Below are 20988 nucleotides of genomic sequence, written 5' to 3'. Positions count from 1 at the left end.
AACTGCATAATAACAAGTTTACACCCTGCGCCCCTGACTTCGCGCTCCCCCTTTTTGTGTGTCACCATAAACTGGCACTACACTAAATAAATGAGGGCCAAGGAGGATGGAAAGTCCGAAGAGAGAAAACATAACCAAACCTACGCGGGAGTAGTGCAAAAAGGACTACTCCCGCGTAGTTGTTCTTAAGGAGAAATCTTTGATGATGGCCTGTATGAGTACTCCTAGTGAGTAAATAATAATAATAATAATAATAATAATAATAATAATAATAATAATAATAATATGCATAGAGAACGAGAGAGGAAGAGAGTGGCTGAAATTTCCTTTTATATTGTCCCTATTTACAATGCTTCCCCACGGGACAGAGTTAGACACCAGGGTCGTTTTTTTAATGTGGAGAAAAGGAACAAAAATAAAAGTTGTCTCAGTCGTGAAGGATTTCTCCTCCACTGACAGAGAACAAGAAATTGAAGTGTAGCATCTGAAGAACAGATACCACACTTTGATCTTGACCCGAAGGCCAATTTAAAAAATTTATTGGGCATTAACTTAGAAAGTTTAATTACAGAACATAAATATATACTAATATATACCCATATACACATACCCACGCACGATACTACACGCTCAATATATATATATATATATATATATATATATATATATATATATATATATATATATATATATATATATATATAGATAGATAGATAGATAGATAGATATACTAAAACCAAAATATGAATATTAACTCAGCTTTCGTTTAAAAGCAACAACAACAACAACAACAACAACAATAATAATAATAATATTATTAATAATAATAATAATAATAATAATAATAATAATAATAATAATAATAATAATAATAACAACAGAAACAAGTGATTCATGCATGGCCCCTGTGAGTGCACAGTGAACAAGGCATAAAAAAATGCCTTAGTTCGGCATTGTCGTCCTCCCATTTAGCCCCCAAATCCCAAGGGGGCCGAAAATCCTGGTGAAAATGAACAAACGGTGCAGTTTTAGGCCTTAACATATGTAAATTTGAGTTCTGCGCCATGCAAAAAAAAAAAAAAAAAAGAAATGACCAAGTCCATCATTAGCCCCCCTCCTCCATTTAGCCCCAAAAGTTCCCAAGGCTTTAACATATTTAAATTTGAGTTCAGCACCATGCAAAACTGCTAAATAAACATACACAGAAAATTTTGAACAAATATGGTAAAATAGTCCCAAAAATGGAGTGTTTTTATTAGTCCGAAAAGAGTCCCTGGGGCACACCCAAGAGTTATCGCGAAGTATAGACAAACAAAATTATATAGAAATCAGTTAGATACAACTTTTTAGAAAGTTTTATAAAAATCCAAGGCATCAATTTTTTTTTTTGATAAGCACAAAAGTGTCAATTTTAGCCATTTTAACCCGAAAGGCATCCCTAGGAGGGCAACTGGAGCTTTTCCGTAAAATCCGTTCTGTTACTTTTTTATTCATATCATGTTTAATGTTTGTGCAAAATTAAAAAAAAATACAAGACGTAGTTATTGAGAAAAGTGCGGAAAAATGAACGGACAAACGGACGGACAAACGGACGAACAGACAAGGGTGAATTTACAAGTCAACCCTCCTTTTGTTGGGGGATAAATAATAATAATAATAATAATAATAATAATAATAATAATAATAATAATAATAATAATAATAATAAGAAGAAGAAGAAGAAGAAGAAGAAGAATATGTGAAGAGAACGATGAAAGTTAGCGTAGAGAGAGAGATAGATGGTAGTGGAGAAATCTGCCCTCGCATTTTCCAGATATGTAATTATTTATAAATGTTATGGAATTATAAATTAATATTTAAATACCATAAATATATATATATATATGTATATATGCGTGTGTGTGTTTATTCATACATATATATATATCTTTATACATATTTATTGTATATATATATATATTCTAAGTATGCATACAAATATATATATATACATACATGAAGATATATATATTTATATACGTGTGTTTATTCATACATACATATATATATATATATCTATAAATATTTATTGTATATATACAATAAATATGTATAAAGATATATATATATATATTCAAAGTATGCATACAAATATATATATACATATATGAAGATATATATATGCGTGTGTGTGTTTATTCAAACATATATATATGCGTGTGTGTGTTTATTCATACATATATATATATCTTTATACATACTTATTGTATATATATATATATATATTCTAAGTATGCATACAAATATATATATATATATACATATATGAAGATATATATACATATATATATATATATATATATATATATGTATATATGCTCACACGATTTATAACATCAAACCTATTTTTACTTTACCTCATCACTGTGCTTTAAAAAAACAGATTTACAAATAGAAACGAAAAGTATTAGCAAATTAATGATACATGTATATCCTGCATATCTTTCAGAATCAACGAAAATGTTTATATGCCGTAATGTAATTCAACTAAAACTGCAAACATTTGTCGATTTTCCCATTATTTTTTAGCTTTAATTTCGGTAGCAAAAACATTTATTATTGAAATGACAAATATGTGACCTGACTCGTCACTCTACACAGGGGTCACCGTGGCAGCCAATCAGAATCGTCGGTCGGTGCGAAAAGTTAAGAGAACAACAACAACAACAACACGACTGCACACAGGTGGGAGAATCGAACGCTGTCTGTTGAGGAGGAGGAGAGAGACTTGCTGCTGCCTTGTTGGTAGCTGCCAGTCTGACTTGCCAGCAAGCTAATCGGAGCTTCTTAGCAAAACTTCTGCACAGTGGACGCCAAATAGCAGCACGAAGTGCAAGGAGAAAACGAAATAAGCTGTGGATGCGTGTCTCGCTCTTATTGTTGTTGATGTCACTGGTCGACAGCGCGATCGCACGGGAAACAACGGAGTCCTTGCCGTCAGCTTTCGTGCCGCCACGAAACAAATAAAAAAAAAAAAATTAAAAAGTAAAAGAAACCCCCCCAAAAAAACAAAACACAAGCACTTGCTAAACTTTTAAAACAATATTCTTCCGAAAAGAGAAAGAAAGCTTTATTTGTGTGTCTCGTTGTTGTTGTTGTTGTTGTTGGTCAGCAGCACGGTCGCACAGCGAACAACTGCGTCCTTGCCTTCAGTTTTCGAGCTGCGACAAAACAGATAATAATAATAATAATGATAAAAAATACAGCAACACTAAAGCACTTGCTAAACTTTGTAAACAAAATGCCCTAAGGAACAAAAATGATGTTTTATTTCTTTTTTTAACAGGCATGCGATGCAGCACACAATGGAAAACAATATAAATTAACGTTACACACACATACACACACATACAACGAGACCCACCTGTGTGCATACATCTACACCTACCTACACTCCCACAAACGCACTATTTGCAGAGTTGCATACAAAACACGCAAGGTTATTTGCATGTAACACGTGCACTTGATAAAGTTTTAAAGCAAGAACAATGGAGAATAAAGTGCACCGTCTAGAGCGACTGTTGTGTTATATTCTTCTTGCTTTTGTTGGGTTTGTGGATTTAATCCATGGATCTCTAAGCAGCAATGAGAGTAGAGGCACCAGTAGTGGCAGTGGTAACAGTGAGGCTGGTAGCGGCGGTGGCAGCACCACTAACAGTACAGGCAGTCATCATAGTCGCCGTGAAGGAAGTAACAACAGCAACAACAACAACAACAATAGCCGAAATACTCGCAACAATAATCATAACAATAACAGCCACAATAATAAAAATAATATCACTATGAGCCTGACCAACAGTGAACACGTTTTTCGGCAGGCTTTAACCGGCCGACACCTGTTAGCCGGCTACAACCATCAACAACGACCAACGACATCTCTTCATCATCATCATCATCTTTATCATCAACATCATAATGATGACCAGCAGCTACAACAATACAAAAACCTCACGGACAAGGTCTTTTTCGTTCGTCTCGATTCTGATAAAGTTAACCAGACGAAAACACCACAACCAAAGACTGCAAACCTTTCTACGTTAAATATACCAAATATTACCAGAGAAAGAATGGACTCATTATTTAACCAGCGTGCGTTAAAAATAAACACTAGTGTGGAAGGTGACGCGGACGCGCTCATGCATTTTCAAGTTAAAAAACAGTTGGTAAACGATACAACTTTGGTATGGTTACCGAGCGGTAACGGGTCTTTACCGAGCAGTAATGGTGCTTTACCGAGCGTTAACGGTGGTTTATCGAACCGTAGTTTGAAGTTGAGGTACCGTCGTCACCAGCAGCAACACGTGGATGAAACGATAAATCGCAGAAAAGCGCCGCTACTCACGAATGCTGCTCTTAAAACCGACAAAAAAGTTCACGTCACCATTACACGTGAACCGTATGAGACCGTAAACATCACTGGAATACAAATCAACCCGAAAACTTACAGAAAAAACAGAACTAAACGCGACGAAACCTATGTTGTTGTCAACACAACGAACAATTCTAAAAACAGAATGCCTAATTGGTGGGATATGATGCTGTCCGATGAAGTTGTTACTGCCCGGGATGGAGACGATGCGCCAAAATCCAACGGATACAAAGAATTCAGCCCGCCCAATCAGCTCGCTTTCTTAAAGAGACCGCCAACTAACGACGTCTCCCATTTGGGGAACACGTTGAGCTACAACTGTGAAGTGGACACGTCGAATCTTACCGTCGACCCGGAAATTTACTGGACTATACCTGACCGCATCACCAAAGAGGAAAAAGGACCCGAGGATTTATACCCGGGTGAATTTCGACACGACGTCTTTGTTGACGACAATCATACGTTGATTATAAAAAACGTGCAAATGGAACATCGCGGGATGTACATCTGTGTGGCGTCGGTCGGTCAGGTCACGGAGATGGTCACCATGGTACTACGTGTGACCCGGGTAACGCGCTACGATTTGTCTGTTCGGCTCATTGTGGGATTTTCTGTGGCCTTCGTTGTGATTGTCGTCTTCGGATCTGCCTGGATGGTACTGCGGGTCATGAAAAACAGAGAAATCAGGTACATACGTTTTAAATAACAAAGAACGAAAATCAATAATAATAATAACAACAACAACAACAATAATAATAATAATAATAATAATAATAATAATAATAATAATAATAATAATAATAATAATATCAAATTAGTGGCAAAGGTTTTGCCCATTTTAAATTTAAAAATGAAAAATTGGTTTTGAAAATCTTTATTCATAACAATAACTACCTTTGATCTCTATAACTTGATTCCCTCCGTTAACGAGATTATAAATGCATTGTTTGTAAAATTCCTTAGGTTTGGATGCAAAATATACATCTAACTCGTGTTCCATCTCTTCCCATTATGCATCCATCTAACTTTGTAATTCTCAAAATAAGCGATAATCTAAAGGAGATAGATGAGAAGAATATGCAGGATGGATGACAATTTCCGAATCACATTCTACTTTGGTCAGTATTGCTGCTTACGGATGAGCATTATCATGATGGAAGATGACTGCCTTTTTGTTGATTAATAAAGTCTGTTTTCAGGTAAACATATGTGAGAATATTGCGGGAACACATCAATTATGCTTCAGTCATCGAAAAAAGTTTTATAAATTAATGATACGTTTAAATAATAGCAATATGCATACATTAGTTCATATGGTTTTAAATTCCCCTTTTACAAACAAACCAGCGAAACACTTTGCTCCGACTTAATAATAATAATAATAATAATAATAATAATAATAATAATAATAATAATAATAATAATAACAACAACAATAATAATAATAATAATAATAATAATAATAATAATAATAATAATAATAAACAGTCTTGATTGATACCACAAGAAATAAGCGTGAAGGGTCATTGAGGACGTCAGAACTGAAGAGAGGGAAAATGTGATCAGAGTTTCACTGGAGGAGAGTGAATAATATTGGGATCATAGGGTTTAGGCTTATTGACCCCAAATCATAGTGAAGACCAATGGTTTTTGCGAGCGAGAAATCAAAGGCAAGCGGCTGTTGCGATAAAACAAAGTTATTTGCAAAGTTTATTGAATGAGGTGGAGAGCACTGGGTATTTGGGAAGACTTGTTGTCATTCAGACTCCAGGAGACACCACGGGTTATCGTCAGTGAGTAATCGCTGATGATGGGCTGTATGAGAATTTCGAGTGAGTATTAGTATTATTGATAATAATAATAATAATAATAATAATAATAATAATAATAATAATAATAATAAATAATAACAGCAATAATAATAATAATAATAATATAATAATAATAATAATAATAATATAATAATAATATAATAATAATAATAATATAATAATAATAATAATAATAATAATAATAATTATTATTATTATTATTATTATTATTATTATTATTATTATTGCCGTAATATATATATATATATATATATATATATATATATATATATATATATATATATATATATATATACTAGAAGATATAACTGCCTGTGCCCGGTATTACATGTAACTCTATATCCCCCCCAAAAAAAAAAAATAAAGTAAAAAAAATAAAAAACGAAACTGAGACATGTCTATGCGAGTATTATGTTTTTCTAAACAGTTAACTTCTTGTAAGTAAAAAAAAAAAAAATACTTGAGCTAAAATCGAAACCTAGGCATAACGACAGAGCGTGAAACATGATAACCACTAGACCAGCATGCCATGATCTTTAAAATAAGTTTTCAAACCTCGTGAACAAGTTGACAAACAGATAAAAATCTGATGATTCCTAATGTTGACTACATAGCATTTTTTTTTCCGAATGAAAACCGAGCATAAGCTTTCCACATGTCTGAATACCCTATATACCAAATTGAAAATTTGTAGATGAAAAACTCGCTGAGTATATAGGCTGAGAATTGTCCACACACATTCTCACTTTTATAGACATATGAATAGATTAATAGACATAAGCGCTACAATATATATATATATATATATATATATATATATATATATATATATATATATATATATATGGTTATGAAGGCGTCGAAATTTAAAATAGAATGAATCACAAATAGATCTTTTATTATAAAAACATTTTGCAGCCAACGCAAATTTACTTTCGTTTCTGTGATGACGTTGATTTGCGTAGGCTACACAAATGTTTATACATTTCTTTTTTTTTTTCATAAAGTTATACTTCATAATGAGCGTGTTTGAAAAGCATTTTGGTTTTAGGTTTATTTTATCCAGGTTACGCACGTCGTTAATAAACTGTTATATATATATATATATATATATATATATATATATATATATATATATATATATATATAAAGAGAGAGAGAGAGAGAAAGAGAGAGATAAACTGTTATATATATATATATAAAGAGAGAGAGAAAGAGAGAGAAAGAGAGAGATACTCTATATTGCTCTGTAATTATATTGAACTTCTTAAATAAGGATTGGTCTATACTATAAGGAAGTATATTTCTACAGATATATATATATATATATATATATATATATATATATATATATATATATATATATATATATATATATATATACTAATCTGAGGTTATTTTTCCCAGTAGTTAAATAACCAATGAAGTATAACGAGATTAAGACAAGAGTGCTCAATGCAGAAGTAGAGCAGGTTATACTCTTTACCTGTTGTTACATAAGCAGTAATATGTTGTTAAACAATCATGAATATGTTTCGATCAGCTAGTTACCGGCAAGTAGGGACCTCTTCAGGCGATACAACTTATACGAAAGCAAAGTTTGCTGACCAAAAACGTGCTCATGACTGTAGCAACATGCAAAAACAAATAAAGAATAGATAGATAGATAGATAGATAGATAGATAGATGGGTGTTTAGATGTGTATGTTGAGCAAAAAAAAAAGTGGTAGTAAGAAGGCAAGCTGGAACCCGTACCGCAAAGGAGGAAACGAACGGAGTAAAACCTAACGTTTATGCTGTCACGACCACTGCCAAACCGGAAGCGACATTTTTTTTAATAAAGGTTAGACAATCTAAAGGAGAGGATAACTTTAAAAAATATCGGCGAAAAAAGTGACCCCTCCCCTGTAGAAAAGTGCCTAGTTAAAGGGAAAGATATTAATGTTTTTAGCCAGTTTTTCGATATTTGTCGTATGAAAGGTCGAACTTTAAAACGATACTGATCTTGGTAAAATCGTCGCCTCTATTGAAAGTTTAAGGCAGACATGCAAAAAGACATACATACATACATTTATATATTGGTAACTAAAAATTTTCGACCCAAACTGATGAAAAAGCTTGTCCTATCTCTAAATATCCTTTATGTAAAATTTGAAATATTTAGACCAGAAATTGTCTGAGTAATTTGGAAGAGACCACAGAGGTCAATTTTTTGAAACTTTGACCCCTATTATGACCCCTTAAAATTTATTGTTTTGAGATCAAATCAAGTTATTAAGTTAGATCCATGTCCAAGGAACCTATATCTAAAATTTCAAGTGCGTAGACCCAAAATTGTCGGATGAGATTGGTAGAGTTCTCAAATGTCAAATCGTTGAACTTTGACCCCTTAATCGTCAAATTTCTGGCCAAAAACCAATCACATCGATTTTCCCAAATCTCAGTACTCTGTATATCAAATTTCGAATCTATAGATTAAAAATTGACAGAGTAATTGAGTAGAGAAAAATACACATACACACACAGAGACACGTTCACTTATATATATAGGTATATATTTATGATAAATATATATATATATATATATATTTATGATAAATATATATATATTTCTCTCTATATATTAATTTTTATATATATCTATATTGCTATATGTATATATATATATATATTTCTCTCTGTATATATATTTCTATATATATATTTCTATATATATACATTTCTATACATATATATATATATATTTCTACATATATATATATATTTCTATATATATAAATATATATATATTTCAATGTATATATAAATATATATATTTCTATATATATATATGTGTGTGTATATTTCTATGTATATATTTCTATATATACATTTATATATATATATATTTCTCTCTCTCTATACATAATATATATATATATATATAAATATATATATATATATATATAATTTCTACATATATATGCTTACATATACATTTTTATATTGATACACGACCGTGGCAATTAGTTTCATATAACTGAAGACCTAGTTCGTTTATGTGTATGCAAATATGAATAAATAAATATGTCTTGCTCTATTGATTATGAGCACTTTAAAAAAGTTTCAGAAAATTCATTTGTTTATACATTTGAATATTCTTCATCTGGAATTATATATATATATATATATATATATATATATATATATATATATATATATAGCTATTTATAGCTATATAAAACTATATATAAATATATATAAATATATATATATATATATATATATATATATATATATATATATATATACATACATATGTGTGTATATATATTTAATATTCTAGGTTAAGATTATTCAAAAGTAAGAATATTATATATAATATATATAAATTGTGTATTAGGTTTCCGAGTGGTTTTTGTCAGCCATTTTCATCGAACGCTTTTGACTCTTGATCGCTGTCCGGAGCAATTTTGTTATTGTTAATGCGGCTTTTTTTTCTGTTTCCATTCATATAGATAATTAATTTTATTTGTTTTTATCTATTGGTTGAATTTTATTTAGTTATTTGGATTATAGTCCACTGTTAGAAAATTATATATATATATATATATATATATATATATATATATATATATATATATATATATATATATATATATATAAAGGGAGCCAGTCTTCAAGTAAAGCCTCCAATATTTTACTCAAAATACTAAAGCGTTAAAAAGCCACGAAGACGAGAGTAATACCATTAAAACGAGCGACATTTTGTTCTCCAGAATTTATTTTTATATATAGTCACCACCATTCTCAACACACTTTTTTCAGCGAAGAATGGTGCGTTACTCGTAACAGTCCAGAACGCGCGTTGTCACCAAGATCTTTGTTGCTTCTCTGAAATCGACAAACCTATCTCCTAATAGCGCTGGCATCAACTGCCTCGGCTTCGTAAACGTTCACCAGCCGTCGGTGAATGTTGATTGGTTTGATTTTTTTTAACATGGAGGACGTCTATGGCAGGAGGGTACTGTCTTAGTTTATCAACGTCAATATCTTCAGCAGAAAGATGAAAATTTGAGGCCATGAATACATATTAAAGAAAAACTTATGCATAGTTAAATACAATAGATTTTTATTTACTAACTGGTCAACACATATAAAGGCCCAATAACCAATTTAGAGTAAGGGTTAATGTATTTATCAAGTGGAGCTAAGATAACACCGTGAGGATATGTTAGGATTTTGAAACTCGATGGCGTTTAATTTTTTAAGAGTAGCTCAACAACAGTTTATTAACATTATACTTGAACACGACCAAGTAGTATTCAGCTGGGAAACAGCCTCATGGTATCGTGTTTCACAGATGTGCTGTTATTCAAGAGAAGTCTTACTCATAGAATTTCCGTTTAGTTTTAGGTAGACAAATATTGAAGGGAAAATCATTGTCCAAAAATTCAGTACTCAAAGTTAAGAGGCCGGAAGTAGACACGGTTTATCTAAATATGGAACGGAAGTAAATATGCATGGAATGGAATTAAGTTCTTTTGATAACACAAGAAGGGCTAATAAAAAACTTAAGAACATGACAAAATTCTGTGATGAAACTTGTGAAAAACAAATATATTATTTCAAAAAGACACCATTTATAGAAATGCAAATAACAAAAATTCTAATTTTTTTTATTGTTTCATGATATCACACGAAGTGTTAAAACTAAAATAATTTTTTCTAATAAATTATTTCCATATGGTTACGCATTTCTTTTTATGTTTAGTGACTTCCGTTCCGTTTCATATTTAGGCAAACCGTGCCCACTTTCGGAGTCTTAACTTTGAGTACTGAATTAAACTAATTATTTTCAGTGGTTGTAACTAGATGAGTTTTATTGTGAATTTTTTTCTGGGAAAACCATAAATTTGATCTCAGCATAACATATACATTACGACAGAGTAGAGGAATACACGCAATTTCTATTCTGTGACAACGAGACTATTTCACGACATAGATATCCATTTTTGTAGCCTGCTTTTACAAAGACCAACAGAATAACAAACAACGAAATATTTAATTGGATTTATCTCTAGGAAACCAATCTATACAACCATTATATATATATATATATATATATATATATATATATATATATATATATATATATATATATATATATTAGCCTAAGAACTTTGAGTAAAGAATATAAAAATAAAAATAAAGAATGGAATTGAAATTCCCAGAAAAAGAAACAAATTTAACTTATAGCGGACATAAGACTTGCATAATCTGATTCTAAAATGTTTACAATTACAGAAGAGAATTGAACTATATACGGATGAAAAACAAACTTAACTAAAAGTGTTAAATAGAAATAAACATATCAAAAATATTTCCAATTCTAAAAGAGAATTTAAGTATATAAGGATTAAAAAAAGAAAACCTAAACTAAAATAGTTAAATAGATAAGGCGATCATCAGCTGTCTACCATGTAGCTGTTTCGGAGATTAAAAACAATATCACTTCTCCACAAACAAAATGTAGATACAATGCAGTTACTATTCATACTAATATAAAAAATGAAATATTGAGATATATATTCTTCTTCTCCTTCTTCTTCTTCTTCTTCTTCTTCTTCTTCTTCTACTTCTTCTTCTTCTTTACAACTCTACTGTAAATTTAAAGATTGCTTTTTTTTTAATTTCTTGTAGCTTGTATATCATTTCATTATTTTCAGCTAAAACAAGAATGTCGTCTACGTAGCGTACATACAGGGTGACCCCAAAAAACGGGCCCCAACTCTAATTAGGCTCCTTTTCTTAGTGTTTTGTCCGATTTAAATGAAACTTTGGCCATAACTAGTTTATTATATTCAAAACATCACATCATATCACAAGGGTCATTACCCTTATTTTTTCCGTTGACTGTAAAATGTTCAGACAAACAATTGAATGTCCTCTGTTTTTTTTTTTTGGTCACCCTGTATATAGCGGGCTTTTTATTATTTATAAACATTTTGTTCTCTAAATCAGCCACGTAGAATTCACTTACAGTCAGTCCAAGGACTGATCCAATTGCTACTCCGTCTATTTGAGTATATATGTTACCGTTGGGGTCATAGAAGGGTACTTCTGTAGTACAGATTAATAGTAATGTTTTAAAGGTTCTTTTATTAATTTTAAGTGGGGGAGTGACGGATTATTATAAATGTTCTTGATAATTATATTGTTTCTACTACAAGTACATTTGTGAATAAACTTTCTACATCGAGAGAAGCAATTATTTTGTTTTCTGGTTGCATTGATTTTAATATTTGCATTAGTTCGTCTGTGGACATAACGCTATATTTGCTTGAAATATACGGGCTAATAAGTTCGTTTAATGTTTTTGTTAGACGGTAGATGGGATTAGGAATTTGGGATATAATAGGTCGGTTAGGAAAATCAGGTTTATGTATCTTGACTGCCATATAGGTAACCAGGTTTATAGTCTCCAATTATTTTAGGGAGTTGATAATTATCAATTTGTGCATTATTAGCTATAATTAGTTTGTTATACAACATGAAAATAATACTAAAAAATGTTTAAAAATTCTTGAAGCGTTATATATTAGAATCCTTCAACCCATTATAAATGTTATTGCATTCGAGAAAAGCAGAAACGTTCTAAAATGTTTGATGTGTTCGTATTAGACAGACTTCGGTAACAGTGTCTACGAACTTTATTTTTATACTCGAATTTTTATTCGACTTATATTTTTAATCGACTTCTCATCGACTCTATATATTTTAATTTGTCACCTAACGCCGTTTATTGTATATTTTAGTTTTCACTTTTAATTGTCATTTTCGCTCCTTCGCACTTTTTACTTCAACTTTTGAAGATGATTCGTGGACGAATCGAAAGCGCTCGTGACAAAAAAACTATGGAAATTTTATTAATATTTTTGATTTTGATACAAAAAAGATTATACGGAAAATCGAAAAATTAAAAAAAAAAAAGAATGACAAAGCAAAGCGTCTCAGTTGTATTTAATAATATTTGCTTGAATGAAAAAATGCTGCCTATATATATATATATATATATATATATATATATATATATATATATATATATATATATATATATATATTAGCATTTCAGCCCGGCGTTTCACGGGTATTTGGAGGTGTATGTTGAGAAAAAAAAGAGGTCAATTTTTTAAACTTTGACCCCTATTATGACCCCTTAAAATTTATTGTTTTGGGCTCATATAAAGTTATTAAGTTAGATCCATGTCCAAGGAACCTATATCTAAAATTTCAAGTGTTTAGACCAAAAGTTGTCGGAGGAGTATGGTAGAGTTCTCAAAAGCCAAATCGTTAAACTTTGACCCCTTAATCGCCAAATTTCTGTTCGAAATCGAGTCACATCGATTTTTCCAAATCTCACCACCCTGTATATCAAATCTAGAGTCTGTAAGCTTAAAATTGACAGAGTTATTGCGTATGCAAATGTACACACAGAGACACACAGACAGACACTTTCACTTTTATATATATACTAGCAGGGGTGCCCGGCGTTGCTCGGGTGTTTGGAGGTGTATGCTGTGCAAAAAAAAGCAAAAAAACAAAAAAAATGGTTAATTTTTTAAAACTTTGACCCCTATTATGACCCCTTAAAATTTATTGTTTCGGGCTCAAATCACTTTATTAAGTTAGATCCATGTTCAAGGAACCTAAATCTAAAATTTTAAGTGTCTAGACCCAAAATTGTCGGAGGAGTTTGGTAGAGTTCTTAAAGGTCAAATCGTTGAAATTTGTACCCCTTAACAGCCAAATTTCTGGCTGACACCCGTCACATCGATTTTCCTAAATCTCAGTACCCGGTATTTCAAATTTCGAGTCTATAGACTAAAAATTGACAGAGTTATTGCGTAGGGAAATGTACACAGACAGACATACACACAGACACACAGACAGACAGACAGACACACAGACACGTTCACTTTTATAGATATAATATATATATATATATATATATATATATATATATATATATATATATAACGCAACGTCTGTGTGTTCTCTATAGAAAAATATGTGAGAGAATATACATCAAATCTAAACGCACCCTCCAAAAACATATCTGTATTATGCACTTGTACCGTTCCAACAACCACTTTAATCTTCTCAGTTGTCTTATAACGACAACCTCTAAAGTTTTCCTTGAGTTTATGGAATGACCAAAAGTCACAGGGAGCAAAGTCTGGACAATAAGGAGGGTGAGGAATTGTATTGATGCCCATCTTGATCAAATAGTCTGTGACAAAAGATGGAGTTGTGAACTGGTTCATTTGTGCAAATCTGCCGCATCTTCTATTCCTCACGAATAACTGTGCCTACAGTTCCCACACTGACATCAAACTATGCACTCATTGTCTCTATAGACATACAATGGTCCTTATCTATCAAATCTTTTCTTTGGCCAATCAACTCTAGCATTCTGACTTCTTTACTCCTCTCACAAATCTCATCATCCCTCACAAACTCCCTGCCTTCATTGAATCTCTTATGCCACTCCAAAACTAGTGCTCGATTCATACAAGATGGTCCAAAAGCCGTCCGCAGCATTCCATACTTTTCTGTGACATTTTTTAAAGTTTAAAACATATTGCATATCATTCTTCTAGAGTGTCCTTACATCCAGATTGCACTTTTGAAATTCGCCAGCTGTGACAATCAGGCTTTAGTACGGTGCATTTCAATTCCTGCTGTAGCTGTTCATTTGAACCTGAAATCATAAAAATGGGTCAATCATCTCATAATATATATAGCACTAACATACTAAATTTTCAAAGTCTACGACAATTTTAAATGTTTCTACAAAAAATCTGGAAACTTATTGAAGATACCTGATAACATCTATCATGGTAATCTGAGCATTGTGAATTCATTATTATTATTATTATTATTATTATTAGTAGTAGTAGTAGTAGTAGTAGTAGTAGTAGTAGTAGTAGTAGTAGTAGTAGTAGTAGTTTTGAATACACGTTGTTTCATTACATACAAAGAACAAAGTTTTAATTTTTTACAACGTAAAGATAATTATTTTCAGAATAATTTGTTTACATGTTTTTACATACATATAATTTTATTTCTAATATCACACTTTGTTTCATTTTACTTGAGTCGAAGTTCTCAGAAATCAAGCGGCCCCTTCCTAGAGACTGACACTTGATCTATATATGAGATACATAGGTATTCGAATATTACATTAAATCACCTTTACGCCTCAAACGTTAATATTCTCCCCTCCAATTGTTTTATTATATACCTTTCTTGTGGTCTTTTGATTTTACTGGATTCTAGGACAAGAATTCATCTAGTCTGGTGGATCAGTGCTGTTACTATAGACAACATTAATCGGAGAAGATGCACGATTTCTTGTATAAGCGACTGTCGGTTAGATCTTATTTGAGTCCCAAATACTATGTGATTTTGAATATTTAGTCGGGATTTACTTGTAGGGAAACGTATCATGATAAACCTCTGTACCGAGAGACTTTAGACACTCGAGGGCAGTGTGTAGTAGGCATTCAAGTTTCTATCCAGTTTGTTTATTGCGTGTGTCAAATATCCGTTTGTGTTTGCTACATTGCTTATTCGACATTTTGTTTCTGTTTCTCTTATTTTTCTTTTTGTTTCTCTTCTTCCTTTTGTTTAACGTTGTACACATGTTTACACACGGATCCTACACGTTGTATGCAGTCTCCGTCTCAAGAAACATAGGACAAGTAATAACTCGACTCCTTTTCTTTTGTAAAAACGACATTTATTTCTTCATTCTCCTACCACGCGTGACTTTTTGTTACGGTTGTGACTTCATCCACTCCTATAACGTAGTCTCGAACGTCATCCAGGTCTCTAAATTGATCGTCTTCTCTAATGTGCCCTTTTCTCCTTTTTTATAGATTTTTCAGTATAGGTGACGTCATTTCACACTCTGTTGCACGTGTTCACCACCTTGCTTATGTTTTTTTTATCTATCTTGTTCTTTTTCTCTTCTTCTCAGTCTTGATTCACTTCTTGTTTCTGCTTCTTCATATTTTTATATACGTCGCGCTCTTCTGATATAACTGCCGCATCGTTTCAAAAGTCCAACCATCTGTTGCAAATTTCCGTCATTGTCGGACGCTTGCAGATACGAATACGCGCCATTATCTGTCTCGTCGAAGCTTGCGCAAAAGGTTTTATCAAAAGGTTTATAAAAGGTTTTACAATCTTTAAACAACAACCTCGACCTCCGATGATTCAACAGACATCGGCGAAAGTTTTAGACACGTTCTTTCAAATACAATCACACAAATGTTATACAACAAATAATACTAATAAATGCAGCTACATTCCGTACTAAATCCGTAAGACAATGCTCAAGTAAATCAACAGAGGCCTGACCGATAAAAAGCTTAAGCAATTTAATAATTAATTTCCATAAATTGTATTATGAATATGTTGTTTAAAGTTAGCAGAAGGAAAGGAGAAAAAGAAAAGGAAAAACAGATCAAACAAACAGAAGTCTTACCGCGTGTGTGTCGGGCGAGGTTAGACGAAAGAGAGAGAGAGAGAGGGGGGGGAGAGAGAGAGAAATCAAGATGGCGTCCATAGTTTAAAAAGGTGTGCTCTAGTGGAAGTTACGCGAAATCACACGAAATTGCGCGGGAGACATGTATAAAAGGAGTTGATAGGTTAGGTCGGGGACAGACAGACGAAGGTTGGTGATAGTAGTGATCTCGAACCCGCCGGTTGTTGGCTTGCAAAGAAAAATTCTTTTTTCTTTTTTTTATTTCTTTAATTTTGTTGTCCTAAATCAGGAACACTTCAGAATATTTACAAGCAGGACGTGAGTGACTTATCATGCATAGGGTGTGCCATAGTGAAAGCGAGCAAATAAAAGCAAGAATCTTTATAAACACTGATAAGCCAGTGAAAAAGCATTACGTGAATTTCCACGTATATACATAAGCTTCATAATAAGTCTATGTCTAAGAATACATATGCTTGATAATTTGTCTCTATCTTAGAATACATACTGTTCCAAAGAAATCTATATCGTAAAATACATAGACTTTATAAGAGATCACTGCTTCCGACGTAATAGATGTATGGAAACTAAAGCCGCTTTCAGAACTGCCAGCAATCATTGTAAGAAAGTAATAAAGAACGTAAAAGAGTTTTATGCTCAGTCCGTCAAGTACAAAGTGGCTGAGCAGCGGTTTGGTTCCCACCAGTTTTGGCAAATAGCAAACAGAATCCTGAACAGAAGCGTGTGCCCTATCCCAACTATCATCAATGGGCCTGAGTTAATCTCGTCAGCATCAGACAAAGCCAAACTCTTTGCCAAGAACTTTTTAGCTAATTCTACCCTTTGCGACCAAGGCCGCCAACCCCCAATATTTCCTCCTGTATCAGAAAACACGCTATGTGATATACATATATCTGTACGTGATGTTGCCAAGCTAATCAAAAACCTTGATTCCAGTAAAGCAACCGGCCCTGACGGTATTCCAATTATAGTACTCAAAAAACTTCAACCAGAACTAGCGCTCATACTTACAAAGCTGTTTAAACGTTGTCTTAAAGAGATTTGCTTCCCATCACCCTGGAAAATCTCATCAGTATGCCCTGTATTTAAGAATTCAGGTAATTGCTCATCCCCCTCTCAGTACAGGCCAATAAGTGTCCTGTGCGTGATGAGTAAGTTGCTGAAATCTGTGTTAAATACAGAAGTAATCAACCATCTCAGCAAAAATAACCTTCTTAGTGACACAATATGGTTTCCATTCTGCTAGATCTACAGCAGATATGCTTACAGTTATATCTCATAGGATTAGCGGATCTCTCGACGGAGGCAACCTTTCTAGGGTAATTGCTCTTGACATATCTAAGGCCTGTGATAGGGTATGGCATAAAGGTTTACTTCACAAGATCTCTAGCTATGGTATAGCTGGAAATGTCTTTTCAATTATTAAATCATTTTTTTTTCTGTTAGATTCATAAGAGTAGTAGTTGATGGGCAAAAATCAGAAGCTCACAGTATTAATGCTGGAGTCCCTCTGGGGTCCATCCTGGGCCCAACTCTTTTCCTGATCTATATTAATGATCTTTCAAATCAAATCCTTAGATCATTCGTAGACATTTATGCTGATGACACAACCATTTATGGTAGAACATCTAAGATAGTAAACGACCAAGTTCTCTCCAATTCTCCCTCCTCTGATCTTGAGCACGTGGTACAATGCAGAAAGGAGTGGCTGTTTACTTTTAATGCATCTAAAACCAAGTTTCTCGCTTTACATTATCAACGTTCTGATCCACATCTGGCATCAATTGAAATGAATGGCTCTCGTCTTTAGGAGGCCTCAAGTTTTGACAAGCTTCTGGGCTTGACCTTTACTCCTGATCTTAAATGGAACACGTACATCAAATCTGTTGCTAAGGCCGCTGGAAAAATGGTGGGAATTTCTATCGATCCAGTAGATATCTCACTGCTGATACAATTCTCTATCTATATAAGAGCTAGGTATGTCCAAAGATTGAATACTGTTGCCACATTTGGGCAGGAGCTGCTAAAAGGACTTGTCCAGCTTTGATAGAGTTGAAAATAGACTTCGTAGCCTCGTAGGAGATGTCCTTTTCTCTTCCCTGCAACCTCTATCTTACAGAAAAGATGTTGCGAGTTTGTCTCTGCTGTATCGTTATTTTCATGGAAAGTGTTCGACTGAGCTTCAGTCTATAGTCCCCCCTCGCCAAACTTTCACAACAACACTCGTCTAGCTGAAAACACTATCAATAATTCCCCCCCACTCTTTATCTGTGCCTAAACCTAAACGTAGATTCCATGAACAAAGCTTCTTTCTTAGAACTGCACGCCTGTGGAATTGTCTTCCGTTTTCCTGCTTTCCAGCTGACTACAATATGGTTGTCTTCAAGTCCAACGTAAACAAGTTCTTGATGAACCGTTCCACTTGTTAACAAATTTACTGAATTTATATTACTAACGATTACTATATTGTTCAATTTCTACTATACACTTTTAACCCTTATCCTTGAGTAGCCTCTTGGCCTTGATAAGTGGTGATGCCTATGTAAAAAAGAGGTCTGTATTATCAAATGCTTCCTAACAGAGCTATATCTTAGAATGCACATAGTTCATAATAGGTCTATATCTTTAAGCACATGTTTCATAATAGTTCTATATATATAAATATATAGGTTTCATAATAAGTCTTCTTCTTGTATTGTGGCATGTTTATGCCGTGTATGAAATCATGGTTAGTGTTCTCCATAGGCTTCTGTTCATTGTTTGTCTGATTCCTCCAAAGACATCACGTGATTATGAACTTGGCAGGATACATGGGATGGCATGCTATTACCTTCTGCAACGCAGTGGCATCTGATTCACCCGTTTCCACCTATTCTGCATAGAATTTCTAACGGAACTCCTAATTTACTACTTGCAAGGATCCTTGGAGCAGTGATTAGAGTACTTGGAAAAATTCAAATGCAAAGTGATATTCTCCTGATAGTTGAAGACTCAATTCTCAGTTGACGACTGGAAAATACAATTATGAATTGCTTTTGACCTCTATCTAGTTATGGCTGACGGAACGAGAGAATTCTACCCCCGTGAAGTGAATAAAATGTCTGCAGATTCCCGAGTTTGACAGAAACATTCCAACAAGAAGCACCTGAAGAAGGTCGAAGATTACACCGATCAAAACGTTGAGGAAATGACATTCAAGATGAGAATGATAGCCCGAAGAATACAAATATTACAAATGAATTTAAGTTGATTAAAGAATAACTTTCGGCTTCATGAATTTCTCAAATTTACTATTGCTTAAATTGCCATATTTGATCCTATATCATGTCTAATTATTTAGGCTTCGATTGTATCCAACATTTTTGTTATAGGACAGGCTATTTCTGGAATAATGGACTAAACACTTTATTGCGATTTGTGGCGGACATGCCTTCCAAGACGGAAATTTCTGTAACTACTCTTGGTAATGAACTTTTTGTTTATTATCCTATTGTCTTTATTTTGATCAGTACAGGTTTGCAATGTAGCAACACTGGCGACGAGGAAATAGAAACTAACACCGCTACAACAAATTTTGAAAACGAACTCTTTGATACTTATTGTAGTCAGCAGATCTCTCGCATTTATTTTTGTTTTTCGATATCATTTGTTTTAAAGACGTCTGATTCCCTAGGCTATTTGCACCAAACGTTTTTGTTATGGATTAAGCTGATATACATATTTCTGGAGTAATGAACTTATCTACAGACTATAAATATAGCTAACACATTATTTGTTAACGATTGGCGCCATTGATTTGACATCGGGTTTCGCTTGCGGTCGCTTGTCAGTCAATATTCCGATTTCGACAATCTGTCTGGCAGAAACTGGGTGATTTCGATGGCCTTTTATTTTGCATGCATTTGTTTTGATTTGTTCTACAGAATCCAGTCCTCAAGCCTTACCTATCGACTTTCGGATGGAGCAAGTTTACTGCTTACTGCCTGAGGAACCCTGATCGGAAAATGCCAACATTTTAAAAAGGCCAGAATTCTCCTCATTTAGGGGCGCTGTCTTGACTCTGCTGATTTTCTGACCTTTGTTTCACATCTTCCTGTGGTGGGAACAGTGATTCGTATTGGTTATGGCCGCAGAATCATGGCGCATACTTATGCAGCATACTTTTGCTAATATACTTTTTGTTAATAATACTA

At 33.1% G+C, this 20988-nt stretch overlaps 1 protein-coding gene across 1 annotated transcript in view; it reads left to right on the top strand.

Annotated features, from left to right (window-relative positions):
* Window positions 1-2691: 2691 nt before the first annotated feature.
* Window positions 2692-20988, top strand: part of LOC145276740 (uncharacterized) — a 113123-nt gene continuing 94826 nt past the window's right edge. The window contains exon 1 of the mRNA XM_080127966.1: window positions 2692-5095. Coding sequence (XP_079984092.1) covers window positions 3528-5095 — 1568 coding nt within the window. The 5' untranslated portion in view covers window positions 2692-3527. The remainder of the gene's footprint in view (window positions 5096-20988) is intronic.

This window comes from Euprymna scolopes, chromosome 5 (genome assembly GCF_053919585.1).
Source record: "Euprymna scolopes isolate OS-2025 chromosome 5, ASM5391958v1, whole genome shotgun sequence".
NCBI lineage: Eukaryota > Metazoa > Mollusca > Cephalopoda > Sepiida > Sepiolidae > Euprymna > Euprymna scolopes.
This window is presented reverse-complemented; position numbering and strand designations above follow the sequence as displayed.